This window comes from Coturnix japonica, chromosome 1 (genome assembly GCF_001577835.2).
Source record: "Coturnix japonica isolate 7356 chromosome 1, Coturnix japonica 2.1, whole genome shotgun sequence".
In the NCBI taxonomy this organism is placed as follows: Eukaryota; Metazoa; Chordata; class Aves; order Galliformes; family Phasianidae; genus Coturnix; species Coturnix japonica.
The window spans coordinates 152,814,411-152,829,807 of NC_029516.1; the positions used below are offsets into that span (position 1 = coordinate 152,814,411).

The 15,397-nt window shown below is 37.5% G+C and overlaps 1 protein-coding gene across 1 annotated transcript in view; it reads right to left on the reverse strand.

Moving 5' to 3' along the window:
• Positions 1-323: 323 nt before the first annotated feature.
• COG6 (component of oligomeric golgi complex 6) overlaps positions 324-15,397 on the reverse strand; it is a 31,205-nt gene continuing 16,131 nt past the window's right edge. Inside the window, exons 9-14 of the mRNA XM_015851899.1 lie at positions 12,863-12,994; positions 12,185-12,352; positions 10,064-10,171; positions 8,523-8,576; positions 6,184-6,263; positions 324-2,189 (exon numbers count right to left, since the gene is read on the reverse strand). Coding sequence (XP_015707385.1) covers positions 2,042-2,189; positions 6,184-6,263; positions 8,523-8,576; positions 10,064-10,171; positions 12,185-12,352; positions 12,863-12,994 — 690 coding nt within the window. The 3' untranslated portion in view covers positions 324-2,041. The remainder of the gene's footprint in view (positions 2,190-6,183; positions 6,264-8,522; positions 8,577-10,063; positions 10,172-12,184; positions 12,353-12,862; positions 12,995-15,397) is intronic.

Consider the following 15,397-nt stretch of genomic DNA (forward strand, 5'->3'; position numbering starts at 1 on the left):
GTCACCCTTTGAAGACACGTCCCTTGGTATGAAGTGTTTAAGGACCAAGAGCAGATGTGCTGTTGACACTCAACAAACTGGTCTATACATGGCTCCAGTGCTGCCACCCACCGAGATCCTGTTCGGTGCAACACTTAATGGGCCAATCCATTAAGCTGAGCAATGAGAGGACTGAAGCACCACAGCTGCTGGTGAGGAAATCCTGGGAATCCATAAAATGGAAGTCTGAGAACTGCCGAGGAATGGCAGGTCCACATGGAACAACCTTTTCCTTCCTGCTTTAGGAAGGCAAGCAGAGGAAATAACAACACGGAAGACCAAAGTCAGTAAATGGAATGCCTTTTATTGATTTACTTACTCATTTGTGACCCTCTGACATTTACTTTAATTGCACAAACCAAAATTAGTGACTGACCTTAACTTTTATGCGTTACAACTTTTACAGCTATCGCGTCAGTATTAAGAGAAGATAAAAACACAGATAAGTCTCTACATGGACTCAAAGATGGGAAGGAAACTTCTTGCTACTCCTCATGCAAACTACCAACTGATTACTGGAGATTGAGGTCAAGCTTAATTTGAGGAAAAAATTCATTCTTAAGAGTATGTTAATCTATTAACAAGCTAATTTATAACCTTTTGACAACTGATGTAATTGTCACATATTAGATAATAATTACAGGCATACTGAGCAATCCTAATATTATTAAACAATGAATAGCCTTCTGAATATGCACTATAGTAATGCCAAACCTGAGTAATTTAAATGCCTTACCTAGTAGAAGAGCATAATTTTTCATTAAAGCTTGCCTAAGAAATATCTAGAAGCTTTTTTTCTTATAGATTTGGAGTTCTAAAGCAGATTAAATCCAACATTCACATTTACAGAAAAATTTATTCTTTATTCCTGATCCAAGAACTCCAGGGACACACTTTCCAATCTTGTTATATTACACCAACAAATTATGCCCATTAAGAAAAGGAGATATTACTTCCGTGTGGTGTTACCACTGAAGATGATTTCTGAGCACACGGATCTATGCCATGAGTTTTCCAAGAGACTTAAAATGTATTGCTGCTGTTCTTCTCTATTTCCTGCTCTGTTGCAAGCATACGCTGAATTTGGCTGCCACTAAGTATGTGTTCTGTATGGGGAATATTAATATTGTTAAAAGCATCCATCTTAAATACAACTGATTCAATATGAATGAGTGCTTATGTCCCCCTTGATACCCACCTATAAGTATTGGCCATACCGCTGTGCAAATAACACTCCTCACCTACAGAGTTATTGGTCCCAACTTTAACTTTCAACTGATATAAGGACTCCCACACAACAGTTTCACTCAAACAAAATCCTTCTAGTAAAACACAATTAGAAAAATAATTTAAAGCATGAAGTTTAGGGTTATGTACATACACACACAATTCAAATATTCCTTTTTTCCTACCAAAAAACACCCGAATAGCAATGCAAGAGAATGGATACCAAAAATCACAGGGATTTTGACTCAAAGGTTTAATTGACAGATTTTGAAAAAAAAACAAAACACGTCAAAATGATTTACGAGCTATAAAAGACTTGAGACACTGAAACTGTATCAGCCGCATTAAAATTAAACAGGCTCAGTGTATATTGGCGATAGGCTGAGAAATGGAGTGAAAGAACAGAGAAAAGAGCAAATAAAAATATCGGTGAGGTCATAAGAGACACTGATTCAACATCTAGTTGAAAGGATTACGTATAGGCAAGGAAAAACCTTTCTCCTTTACTCTTTTCAAAGAGATTGCATATTGTCAAGGTCCATTTCCATTACAGGAATACATTAAAATAATTTTTAATCTATATTCTATTTTTCTGGCCTACAGAAGGTTTTCAAAGACACAGGAAAGACTTCACTTCTGCCAAGCAGATTAAAGAAAACCGCATTCCTACATATTTTAATATATAGTTATACATCAAAATTCAAGACAGAAAAATAGCTCAATGCAAATAACCAAGACAGTGTTACGGATTCTGATAAATCTGGGTGAAGCACGACTACGAGAGAAGTGCCTGAACTTGGTGAGGAGATCTGTGTAGTATCGTTTCTGGATCCTTGTATTTATTTGAAGGATCCATCACAGCTGCATATATCTCACTGTAGGCTCTGCAGACCAGTTCTGTCGACTGTTTTATTATCTGCTCTCTAAAAAAAAATAAAAATAAATTCACAGAATTTGTAAACTGTAGGGATTTAACAATATTCACTAAAAATATACATTAGAATTCAGTGGCGGTTACATTAAAAAGCCCTTTTACTTCAAATACGAGAACTGAAAAGCTTTACAACAAACGAAGGCTTTCCCATCTGCGCTGTACATACATGGACTCGTCTATACGACTTTGATAAACAAGGAATTTGCATTTTTTATCTCTGCAATCATGAAAAGAAGGAAAAAAAAATCATAGAATCACAGAATGGTTTGCGTTGGAAGGGACCTTTAAGATCATCCAGTTCCAACACCCTGCTATAGGCAGGGATGCCTCCCTCCAGACCAGGCTGCTCACAGCCCCATCCAGCCTGGCCTTTCTCGCTGACGTTTGTAAACATACACACTGTTTTCATCTATGAGCATAACATTTTCTGTTTGCTTTATCTTGACAGCACCAACTCCATAATCTGTCAGAGGAAGAGCTGAAAGTGATAGTGGTCAGAGATCAAGAATTACTACAGCCTTTTCCCAACAATACCATAAAGCCTGCATCCTGTTATTTTTTCAGATCTGAATGAGTAACAGTGCATGAAGATTCCATGCTAAAATTAACAGGAAAGTTTAATGGTTTTTGAAGACAAATATTTTTATTTTACATTGCCTACTGAATGTCTGCTTTGATCACCATGGTAATGTATTTACAGTTACATGTACATTTTTATCCAACAAAAACATAATTACAACTATTTTACAGCCAAACCCATACGAATGGGACATCAGGAGAAATGGAGGAAATGGAAATGTCCATGAACCCAGACCTGCTGCAACTGATAGGCAGCAAAGGAATAAAGCCACCAAAACGGCACTCACTAAAATGAGGGCTGAATTTACCACTTCTGACCACAGGTAGTGCAGACTGGCAAATTAGAAGAATTTTGAATAGCGAGTGTATAGAACTTTGTATTTTCAGGAAAAAAAAAATAGAATAAAATAAGAAATGGAAACCCTGAGATAACAGGTGAGACATATACTGCATTTTATGCCGATGTGAAGTATTCTGTTTTTCAACAACCACTGCCCACCGTCTAATTATTAGATTATTAGAATACCTGAAAAACAGACTACTGCCATAAAAGCAGATCCAGAAATGCTCTTTTAGCGTATTCAGAGTTTCCTGGTAAACAACTGTCTCAGAGCACAGCTCAGGATCACTCAGCTACGGTAACGTGACCACCTTTTAAGGAAGTACTGCACAAAGGACTTGTGTAGGACTAACAGCATTGCACCAAATACTACTACATTAAAAGAAAGAGTTTATTAAAATATTCTAAAGGGCTGAACAGCACGAAATGAGTCTCTCCATCAAATAATGTCAATGTCATTAATCAGTACATTAGGATTTCAGTTGCCATAACAACACAATCCATTTTATCACCAACAGAAATGGCAGCACTTTCTAAAAATAATTATTCCAGCATTCAGCTCCTGTGATCCAACACAAATGGAAAGAGCTTTACAAGACCAATGGCCACGGAAATAAATACCTTGAAACTTTTTTGAACGAGCAAAGGAATTTGAAAGACGAGATTATGCGCTGGCAAATGTTGGAGCGAATGCACTTCATGGTCATAAAGCTTAAATTATACTGCCAGTGAGTATTTAATGCACTGGTCCCTTATCAAAAGCATGTGGTCTGCTTTTGAGAATCAAAGGACTTCAGGGTTTTGAAGCTCAACAACTGGAACAAAGAATCACAATCACGCGATTTCAAGGAAGAAGTCTTCAAAACTGACACCAAATCTCTGTAAAACTAACTTGAAAATGATGACATTGAAATGACAGCACCAGTCAAATCTTTGACTTGAATTCTGAGAAACTTCAGAATTCTGCAGCTTTATTTACTACAGAAAAGAACCAAACCTGAATAGTAAGAAAAAGATTCTGCAAGCATCCATATATGTAAACACGTGCTTTTGAATGCTTTTATATTCAATTCTGTGCAGAAGCCAACCTGCAATGTTGAGTTACAGGTGGCTAATAAACCCCTTTCTGTCAGCTGAGCTGTGGCAGCTGTAACAACCATCCTCACATGGGCTCCGCACTCACCTCTCAGCTGCCCACTGTTGCAAGATAACACAAATGGTGCTTCAATTGTGCCTGGGAGAGGTTTAAAAAGTTCATAAATGGAGTAAGACGAAGAGTGCACACATGACCAGTTTATCTTGGTTCATCTGACAGAAAGTAATGATTAAGTCAAGGCAATTTCAGTGCATGCCTACGTCTTTATGGCAGCATAAAGTCTACCTCGAAAAAATTGCTTTTGTGTTAGTAGTGAAAAATTGAAGCTTTCAAAATTCATTTACTGTTATTATGATTTTAAAATAGACCTACATTAAAAAAATATATACCAAGAGCTAAGATACCGGTTTAATAGCTTGACATCTAGAAGCTGAAGTTTCAATGCTTCTCTTACATTGCTGCTCAAGCTGCCTCATTTGATCTGTACTGCACAGTTGAACTGCAGGAAGTGTCCCCAGCAGAAGGACCCAACAAACTGCTGATAGGAACCAACATCCCCCACACCAAGCTATGCAGCGAGTGTATGGCATGAAACTGGAAGTCTCTGAGTGACAAGAACTTGAGAAATACATTGCCAGCAATAAATGTTTTCCCTTGCAATATTGCACTTCTTCAGCTACAAGACCATAGAATCATAGAATGGCCTGGGTTGGAAGGGACCTCAAGGATCACCAAGCTCCAATCCCCTGCTGCATGCAGGGCCACCAACCTCCACATTTAACACTAGACCAAGACTGCCCAGGGCCCCATCCAACCTGGCCTTGAACACCTCCAGGGATGGGGCACCCACAACCTCTCGTGGAAGCCCATTCCAGCACCATAACAGTCTCTCTGTGTAGAACTTTCCCGATATCCAATCTAAATCTTCCCTCGTTGAACTTAAAACCATTTCCCCTTGTCCTGCTACTATCTACCCTTGTAAAGAGTTGACTCCCCTCTTGTTTGTAGGCTCCCTTTAGGTACTGGCAGGACACAATGAGGTCACCCTGCATCCTTCTCTTCTTCAGGCTGAATAAGCCCAGCTCACTCAGCCTATCTTCGTAAGATGTTGTAATACAGTCCCATTTGCAGGACAGGTAGCAGAAATGAGAACTCAAATGTTAGAGTATTAACTCAAAACATGATGTGCCATTCACACTTTCTCATGTCTTCTTGTAACATGCATTCTTGACAAAAACGTGAAAAATAATGTCAAGAAAACTTTTTGATCAGTGCAGCATATAATTCTCTGAATTAAAGTACTACAAAATGTCTTCATCTGTTTTGCATTTAATTGGAAAGAAATTCGTGGCATTTTCCCTAGCCTTAGGGTTCAGTAGGCCCTTATTTGTCATATTATATAATGTATTCATGAAACAAGAGAAGAGATAAATTATGAACTCCTCACTTCTACACTTCAAAGGAAAAAAAAATCACTAACAAAAAAAGAAATCCATGTAAAAGTCACCTTAGAGCAATATCCAATAGCACAAAATGTCAATACCCAATAGGAAAAGACAACACATTTGATAATTTTAGACTTAATGGAGCAGTGGGGGTAAAAGAAATCTTGAGCAGAGAATTAAATATTTCATTTGCCTTCAGAATGCTTACAAAATAGTTCTAAAACAACTTACAGCTAAAATGACAAAAAAAAAGCCAACACAGCATAACATGTTTAGAGCAGATGAGTGCAATTCATTTTGATGGCGTCTGTTAAATGAAGAGCGAGTACTTCAGAAATTTACAAAATTACACATTCCTGTTTTTCAAAAACTGGTGAGTCAAAGCAAAATTGACCTGAAGTACAATGCAAATGTGATTAGAGCTGATAACCTGAATTCATATCACGATCCACAAAAACCTAATCAAATTCATCTTTCCGATTACTATACAGGCGTAACACCAATTCAAAGTTAAGATACTTACTTCACAGTGGCACTCAGAAGGAAATTCAGCTGGGACATCAACAGACTATCTGGAGCAGATAGATAGCGATCAAACTGAGCCTAGGGGTGCGAAAAAGAATATGAAATCAACAGAAATAAGTTGTTATGTGAAGACATAAAAATACAGATCTCTGAAAGGTGGCTACATTAAAGGGGCATCTTCTTACTTGATATGATTTTCTTTTTTTTATACATTTAAGATAGAAGCTAACATAATATACAAATATTTAAGGCAGAGCTTAATAGTCTACAACAGCATCAAATCTCAGCACCTGTGTCACCAAAATGTCAAGATGCTGACTCTTGAGTATGGGTGGAAGGGAGAAAAATTAAAATGTAGCTTCCATATCTATGCAAGATTTCTATGCAGACAGTGCATGTAGGCATGTACCATGGAAGAAGATTAAGCCTGCCTTATTCAGTGCAAAGGGAGCACTGTAAACTCCAGAAAGAAATCTATTCTGTCCAAGTTACAACATGTTACTTTCTTACATTTTCCAAGAAGCTGCTGCTTAATAAGCTAATGAGCAGTTAAGTTGGGAGAAACAAGACCAAGAAACCTACTTGAGGCTCCATTAACTCCTTCCAGGTTTACTTCTCCCCCAAATAACATAGTGGAAAATACCGACGTGCTTTGATTTTATTAATTTGGCGAAGAAAGCACTAAGAATGTTACTGATGTCTTCTAATATTTACTGTGTAAGTGAAGATGGTGCTAGGTCTCACAGGTGAACCCATGAGAGATAATGGACATGTTCTTCTGTTCTTCCAAGCGATAAGGAAAACTGTGATTAGATGGTTAAATTCTAGTTGGAAAATTCTCATCAGCAGCATCTTTATCCCTAAAAAACTTATCAAGAAATAGCCTAGAAAAGCTGTAGTGCCTCACAGAATCACAGAATTGTAGGGGTTGGAAGGGACCTATAGTAAAACTATTATTTACAACCATTAATCATTAATACAGATTCAATTCAAAAACACGGTCCCCAAGCCACAGTCCTTAAATTTCTTGCAGGTCTAAAAGACTACGATAAGTAAAAAATATTTTAAATATTTAAATATATTTATGCAAAATGCATGAATACGGATAAGAATGCATGCTGATCTGAGTAAACCACAGAACCACAGAATAGCCTGGGTTAGAAGGGACCTCAAGGACCATCAAGCTCCAACCCCTGCCATAGGCAGGGCCACCAACCTCCACATTTAACACTAGACCAGGTTGCCCAGGGCCCCATCCAACCTGGCCTTGAACACCTCCAGGAACAGGGCATCCACAGCCTCTCTGGGCAGCCTGTGCCAGCACCTCACCACTCTCATAGTAAAGAACTTCCCCCTGACATCCAACCTAAATCTTTCCTCTTTCAACTTAAAACCATTTTCCCTTGTCCTGAAACCACTGAGTGCTCTGCGCCAGTGCTCTGCTCTTCCAAGCAGCTTGGAATTGACTGGTTTAGAACTGGAATGGAGGAAAAGAGGCTACACTGACACCACTAGGAGGGATTCAACAGTCTTAAAATGACCCATTTCCTGAATCAAAAAAGATAGAGCCTTTCCCTTCCAACAAACTCAAGCCCCTGTGTGATCTCAGGATTTATATGAGGATGTTTTCATGGGGTGTGCGTGCACTGCTGGATGAGTAGGACTTGTTTACGGTTAAACTTTCAGAATAAAGCTAAACTTGGCTAAGCCAGAAGAGTGACACATCATATGTTATTGCCTACTGAACTGCGATATTGCAATCTCTATGCAAAATAGCCTTCACATACACAAAGAATCAGCTGATAATCTGTTTTAAAATATAATTTAACTTCCAGCTTAAAAAAAATATATAACTATATAAAACAAATATAAAGAGAGAAATAACTGTGGCATATGCCCAGCACTTAACTTCTGAGTTTAGCTGAACTATTTGCATAAAATCAAAGCCTTAGGTCTAAAATTATAAATGATAGCAGAACCTATATTTCAAAGCGTTCTAGCAAAAAATAAATTCTGGTGATTAAAACTAATTAGAGCTAAGTATTTGCTTTTAGCAATTTACGATGACTCATGGGATAACATTATTATAAGTAAAATTCTGCTTCTCAAGACTTAGAAACTAATATTCTAATACTACCAGTTCATAAATTATTTATGAATTTATTACTTCAAGTGGTCAAATTACTACAAATGAAGAAAATATTCCCAGACATGTAATTCAGCTACTCTAAAACAGCGTAGCTGGTGAGATGAGTATCTACTACATCACACAAATTAACAGAATGCTTTCCCAGGTCACAGCAACGCTACCACAAAATTAAACTGGAAAATGCTTACCATTGCTACCTTCAGGGACATGGAATCCAGACTTGGCAAATTTGAAAGAGGACCCTAAGGGGGAAAAATAATAATAATAAAGAGAAGTCTCTCTAGTGTTAGAAAAAAAGACAAGAAATAATAAATTCTACAGTCTGTTCAGTGCTAAATTGTTACTCAGTCCTGCTACAGGATATTACATGTTTGGAAACTGAATCACCACACCAGCGCTGCAAATGCGGTAACAGTTCATTTGTACTCCACCACTCCCTTAGATTAAAAGTTTGGAATACTGTCTTTTTCATATATCCTTTTTCAAGTTCTTTTCTCCTCTTTTTGCCATTAGACAATAAAACCTTGAAAAAATCTTCTGCAAGGTCTGGGATAAAACCTCAACTGGCAGCTGTCCATATGGCCCTGGTGTTCGCGGATTACAGAGATCTCCACCTCTTCATTTGTTCCCAGCCAACGCTGAATTCAGCTCTGCTCCCCAATAACCTTTCTGTTTACATGGCATTGCAATGCATACATGCTGTCTCACCCTCTAACGAATCTTGTAACAATCTCACCCCTGCAGTCAACCAGTGGACAGATATGAAAGAAAATTACTACTGGAAATTCTATCCACATTCCATTAAACAATCTGCTCTGGTCTATTTGAAATTGGTTTTAGAAGAGGAGATAAGCTTATGAATAGGAAATCAAACTGAGTTACTAATTTCTGCATTTAAAATGGTTCTCTAAAATAGTCTGTTGAGTTTGGGCACTTTATATAATAATACTGCCTAGACAAAGAACAGAAATCTCCAATATGGTACCACTTTCTTCTGTAATCACTGTTCTTCACCTTCACAAAAGATCACAGGTAAAGGGGAGAGGGGATATAATAAAAGCTGGCAGATAAGAATAGTGGTTCAAAAGAAACAAAGGACATGAGCCCCAAATGTCAGTTTTCAACTTGTTCCAAGAAATCCCATGTTTTCACTTTTAGAATCAGATCGTCTTGGCTCTAGAATAGGTAAAGCAGCGAATAAAGCCAAAAAGCTACTATTAAACTCATCTAAAATTACTATTATGCTCATCTAACATTTTTTTCACAGCACCAAGAAAAGCAGTAGTTGTCTAATGCATGCAAGGTATCTACTCTGGAAATGGATACCACAGTAGGAAAAGAAAAAGTGAATGTTACATGCACAGTAGGTCCAATATGTCCTATGTAGTATGGAAGAGGTAGACAAACTCACTACTTGTGTTTTAGAGCCAGCTCCACTCTAATGATTTCAGAGGGATATTATGCTACCTGTACAGTTATTCTGAGAACATATCTGCACAGACAAGCCAGAAGGAATGATGCATCCCAAACCTGCTAAGCTTGCTTAACACACAGCACGAGGAAAATGTGTACCTGTAAGGTACCTTAGTCTAATAGTCCTGGCACTGTATGAAAAATCCACAGAATTTTTGCATTCACACAATACTTAATTTACAAAACGAAAAATGCCAAAGCTGTTCTGGTTGGCAGTACGCACTACCTTCTCAATACAACCAGTACATTATCTTACCTGTTCCGGTTTGTGCTGCTGCACAGAGTTATATATGTAACTCAGACCAGCTCTGGTTAGGACGTAGGAAGCTTGTTCATTTATGAGTGTATCTAAATGAGCTTCAATCTGAAATTTCAAGCATAAGATATTTAGAAAATATGCATGAGAATATAAAACAAAACTACCTCTGGAGTTAAAATGTCTAGAAACACAAATAAGAAAAGGAATACAATTAATGAACAAGACAAAAAAACACAAACACATAGAGCATAATTACCGCATCCATTTACATCTTCTATACTATGAGAAACCAGTAACTAAATTATTGATAATTCTTTACAGAAGAGCCCAACTTTTTTGTATTAGTAAATTCAATAGCACTAAAAATAAAAATAAATGAAAGCTCTTACAGTTCTTTGAAAATATGTGATAAAAATCATTCAGCTTATTGAAAATATCAGAACTTATAAAAAACATAAAGCTGTTGCACTATTATCAATAAAAAACTACACAAAAATGACAGTCTTTCAAAGGAAAAAAGAAATTGAAGCTAAAATATAGAATAGGGTCGTAGAACCTTTAGAGTTGGAAGGGATCTTTAAAGGCCATCTAGTCCAACTCTCCTGCAATGAACAGGGACACCACAGCTACATCAGGGTGCTCATGGCCTGATCCAACCTTGAAAGTCTTAAGGGACAGGGCAGCAACCACATTACTGGGTAACCTATTCTGGTGCCTCGCCACCCTCAGCATAAAAGACTTTTCCTTACATCTGACCAAAAACTACTCCTTGAGCTTGAAACCATTTCCCCCATAATCAGTAAGGCTTCTAAACTCAGTACTGATAGCCACGTGTTTATAATGAGCTGACTGAAAGAACAAAAGACAATTAATTACAGAAGCTAACCAATAAATCCAGTCACAGCAAAAGCAATCACCTTTGAGTAAATGGGGAAGATTTGTGATTAAACACTATTTTACAGATCACTGTCCCTGTATTTATTTCACTTCTAATCTTAAGGAAAATCTAAAATTCATAATACATCAAACTCTAGTAAAACACAAGACTTCTAAGTTTGATATTTAAAAGCATGTTACTTTCTAAAACTGTTTAGAAAAATGCACTTTTTACAAATCAGGGGGGAAATCTTAATATTTCAATTTGGAGATTTTAACCGTCTTCAGGAGTTCTTTTTTCCCATGAAAAACGTTTCTTACTTAATACGCCATTCTACCCTCACTTTGATAATCTACTTATGTATAATCTTAAAGGTTTTCTTTTCCAGTCTATTTCTGTATTCGTAGAACACTTGAAGAAAGCAATTGGCATTAAATGCATAACCTTCAGTTCGACTGCTTTTTTTAAGAATAAATCAATTGCAACATTTACTGTGAAGCTCTGATAATGGAAGTTCAAAATGCCCCAGACAGTTTGGTGAGGTTTTCTGTTTGTTTCCCAGCTAAAAGATGCTAGAAATTCTAATTAGAAGTAGAAAGGGGGAAATGGCTCACAGCCAATCTTCACTGATGCTTTCAAATAAGAAGTTGATACTTTTATTTTTTTCCCCCTAAGTCTTCAAGCTCCAAAAACTCTCCTGAGAGGCACTGCAGAGATTATTATGTAGCATTACTATAAATGGGCAACGCCTACGTTTTTTCCCAAGCAAACCATTTATAAACCACATTTCCATTTTGAAATGGTACCAAATACAAACTACTAACCTGCCACATCAGGTGAAACTGAACAGATGGGAACGGAAGGGTAAAAAGAAGCACTGAAGTAATGACCTCACGTATACTGTACTAACACCCCATAGGATGAAACACAGCCAGCTCACAATTCAGCTTTCAAATTCTATTTGCTTCAATTCACACAAGTTTGCAAGCAAACTAGAATAATGAGAATGACTCAGAAAATGAAAGTTTTCATTGATATGGGTTTATCTGCAACTAAAATAAAACTTTCCCAATATTTTTTGTATGTTTGAAATAAAGGCTTATAATAAGAGCCCATTTCCTTTAGAACTGATCAAAACCCAACATTTTTAAGGACAACTATGTTCACATCACCACTCATAGTCTGCAAAACAAAACAAAAACAGTAGTGAGTTTATTTTCATCTGGGCTACCATGGCTCACCTGAAACTGTAACATTTCCAGACGTTTGTCAGTGAATTCAAAGAGAGCCAAAGTCGTCTTCATCATGTAAAGTGAATTTACCATGAAGGTTGCCATGTCAGCTGTGCCCAAATTACTAGCAGACATAGTACACATCTGTAACAATGGATCTAACACACACGACAGAACCTAAAATAGAAAACACAAAGGAAAGAGGGAGGAGAGGAAGGAAATCATGTCACATGAGGCTTCTAAGCTCATTCTGTCTCTATCATGTATTTATTCTCCAAAGCAGAACAAAGGAAAATGAGAGTTTCCAACTGTGAAAGCAGTTTTCTACTGGATTTGTCAGCAGGAGATCAGCTACCATAGTGATGGGAAAAGTACAAAAACCTGAGAACAGATTCTAACCTAGCAGGAGGAGGAGTAACCCAGATAGGATAATTGGCAATTGTGCAATCTTGATGGAGTATTTACTTAATGGAGTAGTAATTGGATAACAGAATATAGACACTGTGCTAAGAGTAGCACTCCATACTGTACTGTAATTATCCACTTAGTTAGTCACCATCTTATTCACACTGAAAACTTGAGTTTGGAAGAAGGTTCCAAAATAGGACCAGAAGAAAAAGATTAATGGACCAAGACAAACCTGAATTTACTTTCTTTCCCCCCACTTCTCTCAGAGCTCCCTTGTACCTGCACAAAGTCAGCCTGACGGGCATCCAGTGGAACAACAGATGAGTCGTGAGATGCCAGAACCTCTCGTAGCAAATTAAGTGTCTGATTTAGTGCAGAGCTTGGGCCGAGATCAGGAGGTGGGAGTTCAACCTAAGGAACAAGATAATCTGTTTTTGTTGGCGGTTTTTTGTTTTTTTTTTTTGCTTATAAATGCCATTTACAGCAAACTTCATCAAACCTGGTGGCACAAATGCAACCACCTAACAGCAAAATTACACGTCGCCACGCAGAAGAACTTTAAGAGGCTGGTAAGAGTGCTGCCACAGGCAGCAGCAGACATAGCTGCAACAGTCTTAATGCCTTTTAAGTTTGTGTCTTAAATTATCAGTGTACAAATGACTTGCACATAAGCTCAAGTACACCTATATAAATTGAAAAAAAAATAGTGTGAGTTCTGGATTGGAAACCTATCTCAAAGGTAAGAGAGATATGAGAATCACAGATATTTTAAAACCATAAAGAACACGCTTTCTGAGGAAGATTATTAAAAGCTGGAGAACATGAAATAGGTTAATATTCTACAACATTTTAAAGCTCACGTACTCTAACAGGTAAATACCAATTGCTCTTTCCTGTCTCTTTCCTATTCAAAGGGAAACACAAGCCTGTCTAGACTACATGGGAGTAAGAAGACCCTAAGAACACAGCTAGTGAACACCTGACAGCATAATCTCTTTCCAGAAGGATGTAGGGAGAACTAAGTTCAGCTTAATCTGGGACTAGTCTCTGTGTCTCACTCAAGGTGTGCAGCTGCAGCAGAAATAGGCTGTGTCTTCAAATCTCTTAAGACTTCTGCTCAGTAAGAATATAAGGTAGCTCTGGATGGTCCCCTAGGCACAGCCAAGATGCTCCATATCTGTTGCTAAAACAGATCAAACAAGAACACTTTTGGATCCTTCTGAACATGAAGTGTTTCTCTGCACTCATTTTCCAAGAGATAATATAGTCAATTCAAAGAACAGTTGTTGTTCAGCATAAACAGTTGAAAAATTTAAACAGATACTCTCCTAGCAATGAAGTAACAGCAATTTGGAAAGAAGCACTTACTATTCGGTGCTGATTAGTAGCAAAGTCTACTGAAATTTACAGCAATGAGTGACTTTCTTCTTGTTTATTCTTGTTATATTAGGGGTATTGATCGTGCCCTGAACACACTGTTCTCAGACCTGAAATGGACCGTGTTCAGGGATATTTTGTCATTAATTTGAGACCAGAGTCTGATAGGGCTTTCACATTCAATACAGATACAGATCATGGCAATGATAATTTCAGGCTTCTTTACGCAATTACAGAATTTTTGTCCCTTCAAGTAGATGATGGCCAGAAGCCTCTAAATTAGCTTCAACTTTCATTTAACCTGTTCTTTTTAAGTTCCTTGTTCCTATCTAGAATATAGTGGACAACATTACTGGGGAAGAAAACATTACAAGGAAAGAGGTTAAGATCTTTGAATTGTATTTGAGCCAGCTTAAATTCCTGACTACTTCAGAGGTAGAATTATTAGTAAAGTCAGGGAAAATTAATGCACTGCTATATTCATTCTAAATAGTTGCATGATTATACGTGTTGTTTTTTTTCAGTTAAAAAAGAAAATTTTAAAACAGTTACTGACATTAATTTTTGAAAGCTAAACTGCCATCCTAATTTAAATTAAAAAAGCGATGGCATAAGTGTTTTATAAAAATTATTACCAATGATGCCAGTTAGAGGGAAAGCGATTTGCTGAATTCGGCCGGTGAAGCAATTGGTTCACACACAAGATAGACAGGAGCTAGCTAAAAACTTCTCAAAATGTATGCCAATAATATCGAGGCTCTCATCAGCTCTACCTAGCAGTTCAGTCACACCAAAACTAGCCCAGTCATCCATGCAAAGAAAATTTCATTTTTTAAACTCTAATACATAAAAAGAGAAATCTGTTCTCTGAAAACAGGTTTAGCATAAAAGGTTGTGGCTTCATTTAAGCTTTTTAGCTCTGAAAAGCACATTCTGAAGGGCTATTCAGAGGGAGATGATTACTAAATAAATAATCTTGTATAATATTTGTTTATATTAACTTCAGTTAATTCTATTAAGTATTGATAGAGACATCCAGGAGAGCAGCATTGTTAGTAGCTCATATGCACACCTACAATCTCCTACTGTGGGTAACACTATCAGAATGACTTATATACTTCACTACCTGAACTAGGTAGTTGCCAGCACAGAAGGACATGGACTCACTGGAGCAAACCCAATGAAGGCCTACAAAGACCATGCAGGCTCTGGAATACCTCATACAAGGAGGGGCTGAGTGAGCTGGGTCTGTTGAAGTCCTGAGAAGAGGTGGCTCAGGGGGATGTTATCAAAATCTGTAAATACTTAATTGGAGGAATAAAGGAGCCAAGGCTCTTTTCAGTGGTGTCCAGTAACAGGGTAAGAGGTGACACACACAGACTGAAACACATGAAGTTAACAGCTGTCCTAAGTTCTGAGCCCTGTTAGGAACCTACA